At 46.6% G+C, this 19,630-nt stretch overlaps 1 protein-coding gene across 2 annotated transcripts in view; it reads right to left on the reverse strand.

Annotated features, from left to right (window-relative positions):
* Positions 1-19,630, reverse strand: part of LOC120502461 (myosin-IIIb-like) — a 26,336-nt gene continuing 6,706 nt past the window's right edge. Inside the window, exons 6-30 of one of the 2 annotated variants that reach the window (XM_039709912.1) lie at positions 19,324-19,480; positions 18,915-19,017; positions 18,531-18,659; positions 17,220-17,328; positions 15,980-16,096; positions 15,459-15,559; positions 14,919-15,005; positions 14,680-14,745; positions 14,264-14,377; positions 13,216-13,327; positions 11,938-11,984; positions 11,577-11,642; positions 11,173-11,292; positions 10,198-10,283; positions 9,902-9,949; positions 8,343-8,390; positions 8,077-8,168; positions 6,764-6,895; positions 6,300-6,415; positions 5,775-5,974; positions 3,779-3,868; positions 2,759-2,924; positions 2,179-2,451; positions 1,880-1,953; positions 1-801 (exon numbers count right to left, since the gene is read on the reverse strand). In XM_039709912.1, the coding sequence (XP_039565846.1) occupies positions 1,903-1,953; positions 2,179-2,451; positions 2,759-2,924; positions 3,779-3,868; positions 5,775-5,974; positions 6,300-6,415; positions 6,764-6,895; positions 8,077-8,168; positions 8,343-8,390; positions 9,902-9,949; positions 10,198-10,283; positions 11,173-11,292; positions 11,577-11,642; positions 11,938-11,984; positions 13,216-13,327; positions 14,264-14,377; positions 14,680-14,745; positions 14,919-15,005; positions 15,459-15,559; positions 15,980-16,096; positions 17,220-17,328; positions 18,531-18,659; positions 18,915-19,017; positions 19,324-19,480 (2,630 nt within the window). In that variant the 3' untranslated portion in view covers positions 1-801; positions 1,880-1,902. The other variant, XM_039709913.1, reaches the window with a different exon arrangement.

Raw genomic sequence — 19,630 nt, forward strand, 5'->3', positions numbered from 1 at the left:
TACAGGCAAAAAACCAGATTTATTTTAAAAGGTGGGAAAAACAGAGCAAGTAGTATGGTCCTTTATGTTCCAAGCCCTCTACCCACCCTCAGTGTAAAGCAGCACGTTGTCCAGCCTGGACTTGTAGAGATTTCAGCCAGGATGAGTGAGAGGGTTTCACCAATGATTCCCTGACTAGCTCTGGTTAAGGACTGTGGAACAGTGTGCCAGCACACTGATGCAAGGGCAGTGAATCCCCTTTACAAGAAAGATCTTCTTGACCTTGTCTTAGCTTCTGTTTGAGTGCTTCCACACTCAACAAAAGGACTTCAGTTTTGTTTTTTACTGCCCAAGCCCAACTTCCCTTGGCTGCCAGAGCAGCAGATACACAGGACCAAACCAGAGAATACTGAAAGAGAAAGAGGTAGGTAATCAGACATGTGTGACAGAACAGGTTGTTGGGAGATACCCAGTTTGTGACTATTCACAGTGCTAGGTGAGGAGTCTCCAGGAGCACTGCAGTACTGACACACAGCCAGTCAGGCACTGTGGGTCTGTGCAGAGTGTGACTGTCCCCATCCTCTCCCTGCTGCCAGGATCAAACTGGTCCAGATACTGCAGTCGCAATACGCTTCAGTGCTGGGGAAAGTGAACTTCTGCATCAGCCCTCTCTGAAAGCACAGGGCCAGCTGGTTGCAGCAAATAAAAATAAAAATAAAAAAATATTTAAAAAAAGGAAAAAGGCTGCTGTATCTCTGGATGTGTTCACTGTTAGGCAAGGCCCAACAGCACTGGAAGAGGACAGGTCTGAGCCACTTGGACCTGGAAGACAGTCAAGAAACACAACTCACTTGAGGGCACGAAAGGATTCCAGTTAGGTACAACAAGCTTGCACTTATCTATGCAGATCCCTGTATTTTATCTTTCTTCTGCCTGACCTCTGACACAGGGAGTCTCCTCTGGGTACATCAATGAACGGGACACAGAGAAATGAAGCAATTAAGCCAAATACTTCAGGGAGAGGATTTTTTCAGCTATTGAAGAGTTCGTGTCTTTCTTAGCTATGAAGAGAAAGACAAGACAGGCCCCAGCTAAAAGGTTTGCTCCAGCATGGGAGCAGAACCACGCAGGAAACTTGGCAATCTTGGTGTGTGGCTGGAAGCCCTGCAGTGGGTCAGCAGCCAAAGGCATGGTCTTCTGATCCTTCTCCATGCTCAGCTGACACATACCAAGATTCTTCCAGAGAAGAAGGAATTACAGCACCACTACAGCTCCCAGCTGCCTTCAGCAGCTGACTGGGACAGGGGAGCTGCACATCCACCAGATACTTCAGACAAGGCAGAGTCAGTCAAGGCCTCTGGCCCACGCCAGACCCTTATCACCCAACCACCACATCACAATCTCAGTTGCTAGCTGTGTTTCCACTGCTGAGACTTTGTGGAAAGTCCTCTTTACCCCAACAAAGTTGCTGCCTTTTCCCCTGTTTTGAGCCTTGCCTTCAGCTCGCTGCCCCTGCCACCCTGCAGGGCTCCCCAGCACCACTGCCCCTCCACCCCAGGAAGCCACTGGAGCTGGCTACTGTGGCATGCATTCTAGTAGCCCTTGTCCTTCCAGCCCCAGCCCTCCAACAAACTGTGAGCTCCCTCCAGCAGCCTGGCCATTGTACTGCAAGCACACCGTGCACCACAGCTGCTGGGAACCCAAACTCAGGCTGATTTTCCCGGGATTCCCTGGTCTCTGTGCAGTCCTGGGATGGAAGCTGGCTGCTGCTCTCTGTTTTTCCTGCTCTATTTCTTATGTAGCTTATGGCCAAGAGATGCTACAGGTGGAACATGAAGGGAAGAGTTGCTTTGCTCCTCCATTTCCCAGGAAGGAGCAATCATACACCGCCTCCTCTTACCGTGTCAGCCAGGCTGTATGTCCTCAGTGCAGTGAGCTCCTCTCTCTAGACATGTTCATGGGAGTGGAAGTGAACTGTGGTGAGAAGCAGAGAAACAGCATTGGCAGGGGAGCACAGGCTGGCAAGGAATATTCCAAGGAATACAGTCTTGATCCCAAGACCACCAAATAAAACCTATGACCCAGGAGCTAAGAAACCAAGTGCTACCTGTGGAAACCTCCTCTCTCCTGCCTCTGGGCAGGGAAATTCCATGTGTCCCAGAGGGACTGTGGCTTAGCAGAGGATATCCTCTAGCTCACCTGCTGGATTTCCTGCATTGCCAGGCGTATGGAAGAGCGGAGACGAGGGAAAGCTTGTTGGCTGCTCTCTCCAGAGCTAGGCTTTGCTCTACTCTTGTCTGGGGTCTGCTGGTTTTGGAAATTCTTGGCTCTCCTGAACCACTGCAGAGCAGGTGTGCCACTGGAGGGCATGGAGGTGCAGGACTGCTTCTCTGAAGGGGTCTCCTCCTTGTCTGCTGGTGAACTCAGCGTGAGATTCTCCAGATTTTTGTAATTCAGGCTCTCAGTACCTTTCTGGAGAAAGGAGGAGTGGATTCAGCAGTGGTTTGCAGACCCTTCACACACACTGAACATACTCAGCTGTGTCCACTGCTGACAATCAGAGGGCGGCAGGGTGTTATCATCTGCCAGTGCCTCTCCCCCATCCCAGGACTCCCCAGCTAGCAGCGTTTCCCAGCGCCTGCAGAAGCAGCCAAGCTGCTTGGCCAAAACGGGACACGCCTCAGCAGGGACACAAAAGAGATGCTGCTGCAGCGTCTTTAGCCACTCACTCAAGTCCATGCCCCTTGCTCTTTTCCCACAGAAGACGCCGGGCCCTCACCTGGCCACAGGGCACAGTCAGTATTTCCATGAAGGGCTGGATGCCCACGCGCTGGTGGTAGCGCACCAGCTCGGTGAGCGAGGCGTGGGCCCGGTCCTCCCCCAGGATGACGTAGCGTGCGTTGGGCTGCGCCTGGACCATGTAGTGCCTGCAGCGCCCCTCGCCCCTGGGGGAGGGATGGACAGAAACAGTCAGGACATGGCGGCCTCAGCGTGTCAGAACCTGGCTCCTGCCTCCCCCCTCCGTGGTCTCCAGAAGCCGGTTGTGATCAGGATCCTCACTAACAAGTACCACGCAGAGGCAGGGGATGTGCTAGACTCTAACATGGGCTCATAGCTGCTGCTATCTCCCTCCAACCTGGTTTGCCCTCTCAGCCACAGAGTACAGCCCAAGCAGGACCTCTATCCTTGGAGCCACAGCACCCCACCCACAAACAGGTCTATTTTTTCAGTAAGAGACAGATTCTGCAGTATTCCATCTGCTACTGCAATCTCTGAGGCACCCACTACAGGAGAGGCTGAACATGATCCTCACTGGACTCCTCTGTGAAGCAGGTAATCTCCTCCAGTCAGAATTCAATAGAGAATCACAGAATTCAAGAATTCTATGACTGCAGAATTCCAGGATCACAGAATTTAATGCAGTGCTCAGTTTCATCAAATCAGTTAGGATGGAAAAGCCTTTAAGATTCTAGAGTTCAACCCTGAACACAGCACTGCCAAATCCACCATTAAACCATGTTCCCAAGTGCCACATCTACACATTTTTTAAATACCTCCAGGGATAGTGACTCTACCAATGCCCTGGGCAGCCTGTTCCTGTGCTTGACATCCCCTTCTGTGAAGACATTCCTCCTGACATTCAGCCTGAACCTACCCTGTCACAGCTTGAGGCTGTGTCTTCTTGTCCTGCTGCCAGCTGCCTGGAAGAAAAGGCTGACCCCCATCTAGCTACAGGCTTCTGCCAGGAGTTGTAGAGAGCAATAATGTCTCCCCTGAGCCTCCTCTGCCCATTACCTACCGGTATGTCAGGATGTAGCCTGGTCGGCTCTGGCTGATCCGAACAAGGAAGCAACCCAAAGGCTTGTCAATCAGCAAGTTTTCAGCTTCCCTGGAACCAGGAAAGAATTTTTCAGCAGAGAGCCAGCAGCTGCCTTGCCACACTGCTGGGATTTGCATCCTAGCTCATGTGCTAGCCCAGCAGTGTCCCAGGAAGCCCAGCATCTGCCCCATGTGCTCCTGGCTACAGAACAGGTCTCCTGACTCAGATTGGTGGTGCAGGAGGAACTAATAGGCTGAGGAAGCATCATACTCTCAGCCAAAGCCTCTCCAAGCAGGGCTGCTCCAAACCTGCTCCAGCAGTCTGACTGTGCAATAGCAACAGCTGCCTTCCAGCCCCAAGCATGTCACAAAGCATCACTGAGATGAAGAACCTGTGCATGTGTGCACTTCTTATGGCCCAGGGATGAAGAATTCAGGATGCTGTGGGGTACTGGGTAAGCCCAGCACCTTGGAAAAACACTGTCTTAGAATACACCCTCTGGCTTTCTAAACTTCCTGCTGGAAGGAGGTCTTCCCCTTCTCTGCCTAACAGACAAAGCTCTTCTTTGTGCTTGTCATGTGCCTTGCTCCAGGCTAAAGGTGACTGCAAATCACCAGTGCAGTTTGGGGTTGCTCTGGCTGCTGCATTCCATGAAGGGAGCTTACACTGCTGTGTGAAAACTTAAGTCTCTGCTTAAGCACCAGTGTCTTTGGGAAGGATCTGTCACGTCCTTCATTGTGCAGTGCTCATGGCTAGTCTATACTTGAATTTAGACTGTTTTGTCTTCCAGACACTAATTCCTCTCCTACATTCTTTCATCTGTGGACAAAAGCATTACTACAGATTAGGGCCTCAATAACTATCTTGAAAAAATTAAAAAGAAATTTTAATTGCATCTACCAGGGAGCTGTGAGCTACTGTAGTGTCCTTTACCAAGTCAATGTGTTGTGTAATGTCTCTGAGTAAATGTTCACACTGACAGCCTGAAAAAATCCAAGAATGTAGATCTAATAAGGCTGAAGGAGAATTGCAGTTTCAACAGAAAAAAAAGGTAGAAACTGAGCAAGATGATGACGGTGTTCAGACAGCAGCAACAAAGAAATTCCACCAGTTACAGGATACTGGCAGTTAACAAGTGTGAAGCACCACAGATCAATTTGCACACAGGTGAGAAAATAATGCCATCCTGCTCCTGTCTGATCACTGACATAATCAGCACTTCTCTGATTATGCCACTGCTTGACTCAGAAAGCACTGCTTGACTCAGCCAAGAGAGAGAAGTGTGAGGCAAACCTGGGAGAAAAAAACTTCAAGCATTTAAACAAAGTCCTGCAAACAGCTCCATAAGAAAGAAGGGCTTAGTGAATATCTTTCCCAGACTAAGTAGAAGCAAATGCCAGCTATGCTGCACCCTCCTTAGACAGACAGAGGTATCAACAAAAACACTTCCTTTTCCTTATCAGAGGGCTTTGGTGGAGTTTTGCCATTGATTACTCACTAAAGCCCCTCTTAATACTATTTAAAATAAAAGTAAGCTGAATTCTATATTCTCCTGCTGTAAATTGGGGTCTTCTCCTGACCTATACTGAAATACAAAAAACAGTCATAATGAATCAACCCAAAAATTCATCTTCATGTCTCTGCAAATGGTCCAGAACAGGGAAAGTGCATGTGCATATTTCTTCCTTTTACAAGCCTCCCATCCCTACACAAGATCTGTATTTAAGGACCCAGTGCACTTACGTACAATGAGTTTCCATTGTCTTTCCATGGACCTACATAAAATTTCAGCATTTACAGCCTGTGACAGGGACTCCCAAACTTTCCACTAAGGGTTTGATGCTCACAGATTAAAAGGGAAAAGTTATGCTGGTCACTCCCATTTCCATTCCACTTCCTTCCTGACCAATCCAACCTACAGAGTCGTAAGGACACATGGATTTCTACCTGTGGTCACTGTGTCCAGAGTACTTACCTCCGACTGATCATCCCATGCAGCCAGCTTGGAAAGGCCCCATCATCCTGCATGACCTTCTGGGCCTGTGTCTCTGTGAACCAGCGGAGAGTTGCTCCTCTCTTGAGTTTCCTCATTTTTGCTTCTTCCCCAGTCTGTTCCTCAGCTCCCAGAACAGGAGGAGGCACAGCAGGGCTCAAGAAGTTATCAAAAGGAGTGGACTGAAAGCAAGGAGAGAGGGAAAGTCAGGACGAAAGCAAAGTCAAAAGCAGGGGACATTTGAAGAGATCACTTTGGCAGGTGATGCCATTCCTGAGTCCCTTAAGAGATGATCAGTCACCAACTACTAAAAGTTGCTTTCAGCTCCTCAAAGGTCCTGACCATGCTTTTTGTCTAACCACAGTAGGACAGGACCCACATTCTCATAACAAGAATGACAACACTCTCTTGGGACTGCATGCAGGAGAACACGTGCATGCAGGAGGTGATGGAGCAGGGAACCAGCACGCCTGGCTCAGGGCCCCCCAGCAGAGCCAGTATTGCTACCTCTGTCAGTTTGCTGCGTGGCCGTGGCACTGGTGGCTGCTGTGACTGACCAGAAGGATGAGGACTAGACTGAGGGCGCCTCTTTCGTGGCATGGGGACTGGAAGGGAGTTTCTTTCTGCAACAAGAAGAAATAAGTAGGTGAACTCAAGCATCCAAGATCCATGAGATCTATTCTTCACAGGCCCAGGAATGGGATAGGCTCTGCGGCATGGATTATGTGGTAAAACAACAGCCTGGCCCTCCTTCCAGCACAGCCAAGCAAATTACCTTTATTATGCTGCTTTTGCTCCCCACAGACAATGCCACACTTGCAAAGAGCAGAAACATCATTGGCTCCCTGCCCACCACACTGATGGAATTCCCATCCCAGGGGAGGCCATCATGACCTGGAGCTTACAGCACTTCAAGGTGATCACCTCACCAGTGGACACGCTCTGGGTCAGTGTGAGTGGGAACAACTCACCCTGGGCCTCAGTTGCCAGTGACAGCTGCTGGTTTTTTTCTCTCTCTGCCTCCTCCTGTAGCCGCTGTGCTTGAGCTCTCAGCTCAGCCAACAGTTTTAGGAAACTCTTCTTGCATCTGAATCCCCTAAAAACTGTTCAGATGAAAGCTCTGGTCAGAAAATAAATGCTGTTCATGCCTTTGTAATTCTCTTGGGGAAGAACACTGGGTGATAGTCCTTCACTCAGTACAAAGCCCTCCACACCTGAATCATGTTAATAAAGAGCAATGGAAGCTCTACTGTGAGCAGGCAGCCAAAAGCCTGTGAGAACTATCTTCTACTCTCTAAGCTGCCAGATCACAGATTTATGGAAATCAAATTACAGCTCTAAGCTCTCATCTCTAATGCCAGGGCACAGAATACCTAAAAAGAAAGCCTCACAGAAGGGCCTGTTAACCATCCATCTCTCTGTCCTTCTAGACACCAAGAAGGAGACAGGATTTCCTTGATGCCAGCCCACAGGAAAACCTTCCCCATAAGCAGCCAACGCAGGGCTCACAGGAGCATTAGACATTGTGTGATCCCACCTACTCTCCCAGTTATTAAAACACATGAAGTGAAAGCTGCACCCTCTCATTTCCCACTACCCACACATGCTCCCCTTAGATGACAAGAGCGCACAGCTTGTGACCGTCTGATGTTTGTTACACTGTATGGTGCACAGTTGGGAGTTGCTCAGATGCTCCAGCAGTGCAACAACCCATACAGAAGAGAAGTGTAACAGAGGGGAGCTAATCAGGGAGCTAAGCAGGCTAAGCAGCCTCCTCCTCCTGGATGCACAGTCCTCATGTAGCCTGTGCAAAGGGAAGTACCAATCTGCCCGCAGCCGCTCTGAAGAGATCGGCTGCTAGAGCAGATGCCATGTGGAAAGGAAAAAACCAAACCAGACCAAAATTCCACCCTTTTCTGTCTCTGAAAGCAACAATGAGATCTGCTTCATTCATTTCCCTCTCCCCACTTCAACAAAACTTACAATCCTTACTCCAGAGGACAGTGAGCCAGACTTCAGGATGCAGCCAAATCATGTGCGTGCCCTGCTCAGCCCAGGTCTCCTGCACACATTTTCCCTTTCCAAGGCTGGTACTGAGGACTCTCCCTGATTCAGGATGAGCACTGGGAAAATGGGCATTTGCAATAAGCACTTTGACTTCACAGGGCCTTGACGTAGAGATGGCACCTGCCCTACCCTTCTGTCCTCTGCAAAAGTGGATTAGGGACTGCACAAAAGGTTTTCCTTGCCCTGGTCTGAGATCACCTCCTGTCCCAGTGCTCACCTTTCTGTATGATAACTGCTGCTCTTTCCAGTCGCTCCACATACTTTGCCAGCTGTTCCTGATGCCAATATTTAAAGAAAAGTCGAGACTTTCTGTGAAGTTGGAAGAGAAAGATGCAGTGAGAAACGCTGTCTAAACTTTTATCCATTATCCTTTGAAAAACCCATTCCTGCAACCACAGAATTCTCCCTAAAGAGAATCAGGTGACAGCTTACACATGTAAAATCTTAGGCTTCCCATTCCCAAGAGCAGTGATCCACACCTACCCACAAATCCAGCCTTTCAGCTCTGTACTTTGCAGTATCTCCAAGCAGCTGAAAGAGACAAAAAAAGTGAAATAAATAATTTTCCACCCAAAGTGAACAACAATTTTTTTAGTTACATAAAGGGGCATAAAATGTCTCAGCAATTCCCAATAGTCAGTAAACTGGCTGTCAGTCTGTAATGCAGCTTGAGGTACAGCTAGGATCACATTTGGGAAGAACATCCGCAGAGGGATTCCCAGAGGCAGATTTACTTCAACTCCCTGGGAGGCAATTCTGTAGAGCCCATTTTACTCTCGGAAGTGTTTTTCCTCATTCTGTTTCCAAGCCCTTTGGAGGACACAAGTTGCAAGGTCAGCACAGCAAGACTTCAGGGAGAAAGTCTGTTTTCCAATTCCAGTTTCATTTTGCAGACTCCAGTGATAAAATTTGGGTCACTCGGAAAGATTCCCTGACACTTGGAACTGAAAGCAGCTCTAGCTGCAACACACAGACAGCTTCCTCTCTCTCCTGCTAATCCAGGCTGTGAAATCATAGTGGCACTTTTTGCTAATATCTCACACAAGAAAGCAGAAGTGATTTTCCTTCTATCTCTGCCAACTTCCACAGCACCACAATCCATATCCACAGGATTTTTTCTCTGAAATGCATCCCATGATTTTTGTGCCTCCAAACACACCATACTGCCTGTTCACAATAATCTCTCCCCCATCTATGAGATTCTCTTGTGACCTCAGTTGGGTTTGAAATTCTTACTATTCAGAAGCATAAGGAAGTTCAAGGAAGCACTGTGAAGGCAGGAGGAGCTACTGCCAGAAGAGAATTGTTCCAGGAGGTCATTCAAACCCTTTTCTTAAATGACTAAAAAAACCCCTCAGCTGGTTTCTTTACATGATTCATTCTCACTATCAATCACAGTTGACACTGGCAGGAAGGAGAGGCTGGGAAAGTGGAGAAGAGGAGGTGGGGAATGGCTGCCCTAGATGTAGGAGGGAAAACGCTGGCAAGGTAAAACCCTGCTCCTCTGCAGAGCTGGAAGGGTGTTTATGTGTATAACAGTCAGGTTCTAAAACTGCCAATGGTGTATTTTGTCTGCACAGAGACAAAATTCTTGGTTTAGAAACATATTTTTTAGCCTGGGAGACATTCAGTGCTGGCTGCTTGTCCAGCATTGTCTGTATCTTCTTCTCCCATGTGGCCATCAGGAAAAAGCCTGTGGAGGACCCTGGCAGCAGTGCTTGAGTGCCTGCTGTGCTGAGTTCAGTGGACAGCCCTGACCACTATTGTCACTCCCAAATTAAATACACAGGTCAGTTTTCATTTCACAGCACAACAACATGTTACAGCAATTGAATTTAATTGCTACATAATAATTCAAGAAAGATTTAATTAATCACGGTACCAAATGCTTTTTAAACATTAAATGTCCTTGCCTGGGATCCGTGTTCCCCATCACCACAAAATCCCATCCTCTTTTTTCTGTCCCTTTTATTTGGTTTTCTATGCTACTCTGACTAAAAGCCTATGAAAAACAAACCAGACAACAAAGTTAATGTTCCTACCTTTCTTTTGTGAGGGGGACACCAGGTTTAACTAGAAGAATTCCATATCTGTGGAAAACAAACGAATACAAACACATAAAAGCCACATCCTTGATGGGCTGAGCTGATCCCTATCACCCTGACAGCAAACAACAACAAATCACTATCTTTCCCACTCAGCCTCCCACAGCAAATAATCCCATGACCTCTGACCACATGAACTTTGAAGAAACTCTTTCATTCATTGCCCATATCTGGTTATCAGGGTAATTTCCCAAATAATATCTAACAAGGAATATTCAGAGGTTTTAAAAGACCTTTCAGCAAATTCCTCAAAGGAGGGTCTCCAGGAGAAACCATCTCTTCGGATACGGATTGTCTCCAGCAGCCCATTGTACCGCAGCTGAAGCAGCACCACAAAGGGGATCAGAGAAACAAAGAGAAACAGGTCATTATGACATTGGTTTTGCTCCTTTGCAGGCAGAAATTACTTCATTCAGCCCTAAACTTCTCCAGTTCAAAATGAAAAAGTTTTTTTTTCTGAAAACGTTTTCTTGGTTAAGAACTGAAATTACCTCATCCTGCAACTCTGATGATTAACCACTCTGAGTTTGAAGTTGGAAACCATAAAAACCAATGACTGAAATAACTTCACCTTCCAGCCATGGGTACTGCTTTTCTTCTGTCCCTTAGAGGATAGCTTCATATTTCCAAATCTGGACACAGAAGTACTCTGAGGCATGGATGAACTTCCTCTTAATCCTATCCTTTCTTATATACATTGAAGAGGATGCTGAGCTTTCTGAACTCTTCCAGTCATTTTCAGTATTCTTTAAGGCATCTATACCTCAGACCTGTCAGAATATCCAACTAAAATCATATCAGTGCATTTCAGATCCTATCAAAGCAATTCCATCTTGGTTTCTATTCAGAGTTGCCCTGGCTGATGGGTGAGAACAGTCTCCTCTGGGAAGCAATTTTTCTGGAGTACTGTCTGTACCAGTCCCATCCAGGGGGGATACAAAGATGAATCCTAGTGCCCTACAAGCACATCTCATTGCACTCACAAAAAAGAAATGAGAGGGATCTAAGATTGCAAAATCTGGACCTAGCAGTCTGTGTCACAAAAACAACCAAGTACTCAGAATCTTTACACATATATAAATAAAGTGTGGCCACTCTTTCCCTTGCAAGAGGAGACTCAGCTGAGTCACCTTTCACAGCCTTTTGGTGGAATCTGCCCTCCCACTGAGATGTGGCAGTGTTCTGTAAAGGACGCTGCTTTTGCTCACCTGCAGCAGCACCACCTGGTTGTCCAGCACACCTGGCTCCTTCTGGCTGTTGGGCTTTATGCAGCGCACAAAGTGTGGGTTGGCAGAGTACATCCTCTCCATGAGCACCATCAGGGAATGCTGGCAAGGGCAGAGGAAGATCAACAGCCCACCAAGACAAAGCACTGCCACATGTGCAACATCCTGCAGCAAGAACTGTTTTCACACCCCACAGAAACTTCCTGGGTTCTGGCAACAGCTGGGCCCACCCCACCATGATCAGCCCTGCTTGGCAATCAGGAAAACCCCTGTCTACATAATGTCTGATTTAACCATGCTTAGCACTCTGGAAGCAGTGCAGTGGTATTAGCAGTGATCAAATTATCATTTAATCTCAGGGGCACCTCAGGGCAGGAGTACTGTACCCGGAACTGAGCCCCAGCAGACTGCTTCCGTGTGCTGTTGAACTTGTCATCTGCTCCTGGTATGACCTGAAACCAGACCAAAACAAACGATCAGCCATGGAAAGAAGTGCTTGATTGACAGCCAAAGAGCACTGCTGGAAGGCAATGGCAAAAAAACAGGGAGAATGGATGTAACAGGAGGGAAGACAAGCTAAACACATAAATGGCAGAAGCAAGCATAAAACATGGTAAAAAACAAAGGAGAAACTGTTACAAGCTGATTGCTGTCTGCTCTTATTTTAAACCGACTTCTGCCTGCCCTTTTTCAGACAGTTTATCAGGTAATATTTATCAATTGCAATGTGGACTTGAAACGCAATACCTTGGCTTTCACATGAGGCATCAGGGTCCCTGTCCTGGAGATAGTGGCTGGAAGAACAGAGACAATTAGTTGATTTTGTACCTTTGAAATGCACTAGGGATGATAAACATTCAAACCTCAGTTAATGCACAAACGTCCTTACAAATACTGACTCACAGGGTGTTCAGTTTCACCACGTGGAACTACTGTATGAAGCACACAAGGCAGGCATTACTAATTTCTGCCACTGAGAAGACATGACAATCAGGTTATTACATAAACCTAAATGACTTTCAATAAAATTATCATCAATGGCCATCTAACAGTGCAGAAAAAATGGCACAGACAGCAAATTGGGAGCTCACCTACAGCACTCAGGAGGTTATTTAAAGTCAGACAGTTTAACTAATTCACTGACAGGATGAGAAAACCAGGGAAGTTTAATTTACTAAAGGATCTTGTGCACCCTTGTGTAATGGCTTCATGTGAGTCATAAAATCACAAAATGATGTTAGCAGTGTCCTCTGGAGGTCATCTGGACCAAACCCTTTGTTCAGCACCTAAAGCCATTGCCCAGACTGGACAACCAAACTTAGAACAGGTTGTATCTGCTGTTTATGAACTTTGAAAGGGTTGGCACTAAGCTAAGTAGCTTCAGTAACAGTGCAAAAATGGTAATGAAGAAAGATAATCCTGAGAAGTAGCTGAAAAACACAGAGAAGAATAGAAATTAAATTAAGCAGTTTCTTATAAATCCCAGAAAGTGGCATGGACTGAATGGGACCAAAAAATTACAAAATTTCTATACCAGAAGCACTGTGTTCAGCCAGCCAATTTCCAAGGAAGTATCCACCTAACCTTTCTTTAATTTTTTAATTGAATTAGAAGCCTTGAAGGTTTATTGATAACTGAAAAAGGGGAGAGTAGTAGTAGGACAACAGTAATGCGTGACCTGAGAGTTTTTTTAACAATTTGTGAAGCTCCATTTTTAGAATCTCTGATGTTGACCAGCTTCATTTCTAGACAAGAACAGAATGTTTAGAAAGGACCAGTGGAGACAGTCTTGCACTGAGAAGATGGGAAGGCATCTGAGTGGTGGCTAGTTCTCTGGAATGGGATACAACCTGCCTTGCTTTCCACGGCAGGGAATAAACATGTTGCTCTGAGAGCTCCACTGCAGGCTGCAGCACTCCCAGAGTCCCCCTGGTGCTGCCCTCTGTGAAACACAGGAGCCTCATGCCCACACTTAACTCTTGCCAAGGTGGGCCCTGGCTCGTGATGGATGTGCAGAGGACTTGCCTGTGAACAGCACGCTGAGCAAGGGGGTGACACTGTTGATGAAGAGCCCACGGACGTTGGCTGGCACGGTGTCTCTGTTCTTCTCTAGAAAGCCCCTGGCAGCATATTGTACCTGGGGAAAGGGCAGCAGGTCACTAAGGACAGCAGTGCTCACAGGCTGGCTGTAAATGCCCCTTCCACAGCCTGCCAGGAGCTGAGCATGGGTTAAACTGACTCTACTCTGGCTTGCACATGAATTCTTTAAACACACATGCACCCCATTCAGATGCCAGCCCTGAGGAACCAAACCATGCACATGCCAGAGGCATCAGAACCATGGGGGTGCAGCATAACACTGAGACATCTGCCTTTTAAATGTTAAATGTTAATTTTTGTAATAACAAACGTCACAAATAATAACTTAGTCAACAGTGCTGAGATTAGATTGCTAAACTGCAAGTTACAATGACCTAAATTGTCATATCTGCTCCTGTTCTGAAAATTATCTCCAATCAATTCAACTTAATGTGGACCAACACTTTTAATACTGGTGGCAGTAAAGTTACATGCAATAATGCTAAATCTCAATCTGCTTAGATACCAGTGAATGTGCAAATAACTGCCTCCACTTTCAAAACATTAATTACCCTGCTGTTTACACAGTGTTCCCAGGTGTTTGCAAAAAAACAGTCACTGCTATGCTGTGGAACCCATTAGGTAAAGAAAAATCCTTTAGCCTGTCCTTTGGTGCTGCACAGTGGACACAGTATTTTAATTTATAAAGCACTATTTTAGGACTAGAGTCCTAATAGAAGGGTGATTAGAAGAACAGCCGATTCTTGTAATGCCTTACACCTCTGAGAGGTAGCCCCACTTTCCTCAGGGGTCTTCTCTTCCTTTTACAAAAATCCCAGGGAATTCTAGAAGGCAATCCAGTGGAACACATCACTTCTGTTAGTGTCATCCTCAGACCACACATTCCTTGACATCAAAGCCTTATTTGTCAGGCAACACTCCCACCCCTTCCAAGATATAGGGCAACAGGATTCTTCCTGCAAACAGTACATACTTTCCCAGCATAGTGAATGATGCTGAATCCCAAAACACGGCCTCGGGCTGGCTGGAAGTGTAAATTCCCCTTAAAGCTGCTGTTTAGTTTATCCACAAATGTCTTATCAGTTGCCTGCAAGAGAGCAGATTTCATAAGCTGTAACAGAGGCCTGATGAGGACACACAGAATCAAAACAAAATGTTGGAAGTATCCTTGGCTGTGCAATAGTCTTCTGCTGTATCTTCTCTCTGGCTCTTCTCAGGGATGCCAGTGTCACTAGACTGCCTCTGATCTGGATGTCCTGTCTCATAAGTCTCACCTGGGGACATCTCTGTTCATCCTGAGCTCCAGCCCAAGAGCTTTCTTTGTAGCCCAGATATACATTGATATATTAGCCCCCAGAATATTTTCTCTGCCTTCTCTCTCATGTATACCTGAGGGAATGCACTCTGCTCATCCAGAAGAGACAGCAGTCCAAGTGGCTTGGCCAGGAGCAGATTCTGCATGAAAGAAGATGCATGGCACATAGATAAAGCAGTGCAGGACATTCCTCTCACCTTAATCACCCTTTACAGGGGTTCCTGCCAGGTGCATCTCCTTCCCATGGTAGGAAGAGCAAGACTTTTCTTTTGGCTGGATGGACCAATTATATTCTGTCAGTCGTCTCACTCACCAGAATAGGTTCATTATTGTTGAATGTGATGGTCTCCCAAGGCAGCCCTTCTTCCTTATAGGCAGCCTGCTCCAGCTGGAAAATGTGCTGAAATAAAGAAAAAAGAGGCTGAAGCACCCAGGAGACTTTGCTAGACAAACCCTGAACATCTTCCTTCCTGCCCTGAACAAGAGGACAGGGGTGTGGCACTCTCAGCCACAGCATGACAGGTCCAAGATGTAGCTGCTGCTCTCCATAGTACTCTGTAACCCTGGCACTCACTGGTGCTGGTGCATAAAGCAGGAACACTTGTCAGAGGGTAAGTGTCCCTGCTATTATGACTTGATTACTGCTTTATCCTTCTACCTCTTCCTTTCCTGTCCCAGTGGCTCCCCTACCCCAGCAGGGAAGGTTGCTGCTCTCTATCTTGCTTCACTATTCACAATTTCTGTCCTTACAGGAAATAGGTATGTTTTTCCCCAAGCTCTCCTGCATGTGCCAGGTAGAGCAGTGTTCTGTTTTCTCTGCAACACAAGGTGAGGCCACCCCCAGCAGACTTACATGGTTGAAGAAATGCTGCAGCTGCTCATTGGCCAAGTTTATGCAAAGCTGTTCAAAACGATTCACTGAAAAGTTTTCAAACCCAAAAATATCCAAGATGCCTAAAAAAGGGGAAGAAGAGCAAATTGTGGAGTCTGCAGACCATCCTTGCAGATTACTGTGTACACCAAGACACAACTAAGTCTCTTATCACACAGCTCTTGTGGCACAGGCAAAATGCATCCAGAAGAGACACCAGCAGCAGCTCTTCCACAGCTTGAAGAATTAGTTAAGAGAAGACCCACTCCAGCTTGGCTTCTCTGCTAAACCAAAGTGCCCCAGAACAGCCTCACAGCTGCTTCCAATCAACTGACTGCTCAGAGCTGAGCAAAGCCCCACAGCCTTCATGCTGCTGACTCTTATCTCTAGCAGGATCACTGTTTTGATAACGCAAGCTCTGTGAAACCTCATGCCTTGTCCTTCGCTGTGGCTGAGGGATGCACATTTGAGAACAGAACAGGAGCAAGGCAGGCAGAACTCACCTATCTCCCTCAGTTCCACGTCAGGATCCACGTTCTCAGCCAGCAGCTCATTGATCTTGCAGACAATCCAGCCAAACACTCGGCCATAGGCCACCTTTGCAATGGAGTCCCGAGCATCTGCACAGAGGGAACAACGGCAGCTCACTGACAGGCTTTGCAGGAGAGCAGGGCACACGACACAAGCTGACTCAATACACCCACCTCTAGCAAAAATGGCTATATAAAACCACTTTAAAGACCAGATAAACACTGGATTGTCCCCATCCTTTGCAAGTGGGAGCTGTAAAAACAGCTCTTTAATTTCAAATTCTTCACAATCTTTCTACAAGGTCAGCCATGCCATACCAGAGTGTTTTTGAGTCATGCCACTTTTTAGACTATCCAGAGACTTGCTTTCCCCTCTGAAGATACACTAAGTATGGATCCCCTCACTGCTAAACCAAGGGAGAAGCTCCAAATTTTACTTGGAAAATTGGATGGTTCTCTTCCTCCTAGGCCATAGTTGCTAAGTGTTTAAATGCTGTAGTGAAGAAAAGGACACAATTGATGGAAAGCTTGCTGACATTCTAAGAAGGAGACCAAATTAACATGACTTATGATTAAATACAAATTATGTATATTTATTGTCTAGAGCAATTTGTAAAACAGAACTAGCTAATCCCATTTAATTTTCATTTTCTTCTTTCATTTATTTGAAGCAATAATCTCTCATTTTAATTATCTTTTAAAGCACTATCGTTTAAATGAACCTTTTGGTACAGATTATTTTAGACCATTTTCTTGTTTTATTGGAAGGGAAAACAACACCTTGTGCTTGCTATTTTACTCTTTTCACTCCACTCCTGACACTGTGGCATCTCGTCGTTCTCATGTGTTTCTCCACCTATTATCTAGAGCTCTGCACACTGCCAGCACTCTGCAACGGGAGCCTTCCCCTGTTTTGCACAAATACCCAGAGTTTCTTTCTGGTCTGGACTGAGGCAGAAAGCAAAGCTAATTCCTTGGTTTCTCATTTAATGTCTGCAGTCTCCTGGAGACCAAACAAAAGCAGCATTCATGGCCCTCCATGTCAGTAAGCGACTAAACAGATAAACACTGACATACTTCCCTCTGTGTGAGAGGAATGAAGGGGCACAGAAGGACATCTTTGTTCCCAACAAGCTGCACATGTGTGGGGATACCCTTCCATCAAAACCCAGTCTTTCCAGCCAGCACATCTGCAATTCATTGTGTTTCCTACCTTCTGCCTGCTGCTGGGTGTGAAAGCGCTGGATCTGCTCGCCTCGGGTCACTGACGTTGTACAAATCAGGCATTTTAACAGCTCATCCTCCTGGACTCCAAACTGACCCTGGGAAACAGGAAAGAGACAAGGACAGTCAGCTGTAAACCCTTACTCTGCTCGTGGGGATTGTGTCTGTCTGTGTGTAAGGGGGTTGTGATTCAGGCTCAGGCCTTTGAGCCCCACGGTAAGGCAGGTACTGCTGCTGGCACCAGAGTCAGATGTGGGCTCTGATCTGCTCCACCCCCGCAGCAACCAGCCTCACACACCCGCTCTCAAACACTTTTTGTTTTGCTCCTCCAGTGCTGCCACCTTTCACCTTCTTTGGGAGCCATGCCAGTACCTGCTGAGCGATTTAATGACTTATTGAACAGCACCACACGGAGGTGACTGCGCAGGTGCTGAAGCATCTGAGCTACAGAGTCACCGGAACCCACACGAGAAGCAGGAAACAAAGCAAACTCAGACACATGGAACCCCTCAGTGATTTAACAGGAATTCCCCTCCTGTGGGCAAGAAATGAGGAGCAGGCTTTCAGAAATAAGATAAAAATAAGTTGGCTGCTGAGCAGACGTAGGTGGTTGTTTCAGGTAAGGTGTAGGAAGGAAACAAGCAAAGAGATGGGAGTGAAACCGAAGAGCAAGGGTGCTGGAATTTCAAACAGGTCAAAATGAAAAGAAATAGAAAGGAGAGAAGTATGTTACTTTTTTCTGTCCTGTGTTGTTAACAAAGCAGGATAACTTCTCCATCCCATATAACAAAAAAGGAATGGCTCTGGGAAATTTATACGTCTTAATCAGTGATATTTTAATGCAAAATAATAGAAAGCTAAATTAAAGATAACCGACAAAAAATGACAGCAGTTAGGGTGGTATCCTTGGACAAAATCTGATGAAAACACAGAACTAGTGGGCAGACATTGCACACCTGAATCTCTCCAAGGCATCACCATGCTCACTAACAAAAAACATTTAGTTTTAAAAAGCTTGTGTTTTATTAAGTCAGCAAGGTATATGCTGGCTGTGTAAGATACTGGTTCTAGACACACAAGAAACAGAAGCTGAGACACATCTCTCTGGGTATGAATAGCAGTGAACACAAGTGTTGTCATTGGATCAAACTGTACATTTCCAAAAAAAACCCTTGTTCTTTAGAAAACATCACATTCTGAGGCAGAAACATCCTCTGGCAGGAACAGCTCCTGCAGTCACACAGCCAGTGGGGAAGAGAATAATACCCATAAAGTTTCATCAAAATTTCTTGTGACTCACCGCTGCAGCCTTCAGCCATCCCTGGGAGGCCTCACTGACCTTCACAGACCCATTGCTCTCCTCAGGCTCAAAGGTCACATTGCCCAGAGACAAGACACCAGCCAAGATAGCCTGCATGTCCACTTGCTCCTAAAACACAAAAGAAAGGTGACAGGAAAACTCACCAGCATGTAGCATGTACCACACAGAAGTTGGAGAAGTTAAGGGAAGAGGCACAGGCAACCTGTGAAAAAGCTCTCCACAAAGTCTGGCAGACTCAGGTGGTCTGAAGGTAGCATGGAAAATCTAGAGAAAGAACTAGGTCTGAGCTTCAAGAGAGCAGCTAGAAAGAAACCCCGTGCCTGCAGGAAGCACAGATGGAAATAAAACAGCCCCAGGACTAACCTGTTCTTGGAAGCCCACCATGTCAAGGGCATTGCAAACCTCTTGGTATTTGTGCTTCCAATGTTCAGCTACTTCCTGTGTACCAAATCGTCCACTTATGTACCTGAGAAAGCGCATATCCCATAAAAACTGTCACACAATTGGCACCATATCTCAGTCGTCCCCGATGGGAACAAAGCAGCTCACCAGAAGGGGAAAGAAACTCTTCCAAGGTAGTGCAGCAGAGACCCCTGACTTCCCAGCTTCCATGATGGTCTGTATCTCCTCATGTAGCTCCATTCAGATCCCACTCCAGCTTCCACTCACCCACAGATAAAACCCCAGGGCAGAGGAAAAAACTCCATTATGCTCCACAACCCCCCTTCACCACCCATCACAAAGACTGAACCAGGGTCTGCCTTTGACGCACCTGTAGAGTGAAGGATCCAATAGCCCATACATCTCCTTCTGCTCTGAAGACAGACCAGCAAACATGTAGTAGAAGATGTGGAAATTCCTCTCCCCAGTATCTTGTCGTACCACCCGTGACTTCTCTAGCAGGTACTCACTCAGCTTTGCACCTTGCACTGCACATAAAAACGTAACAGGGTGGGGAACTTCACTCTGGGGAACATGAAGCTGCCTGGGCTGTCCCACATCTCTTCTTTGGTGCCAGGAGCACAGAATTGTCTAAATTAACTTTCTTGTGTGCAGGACCCTCTAGGCTGCCCAACACT

This window comes from Passer montanus, unplaced genomic scaffold (genome assembly GCF_014805655.1).
Source record: "Passer montanus isolate IOZ18808 unplaced genomic scaffold, ASM1480565v1 scaffold22, whole genome shotgun sequence".
NCBI lineage: Eukaryota > Metazoa > Chordata > Aves > Passeriformes > Passeridae > Passer > Passer montanus.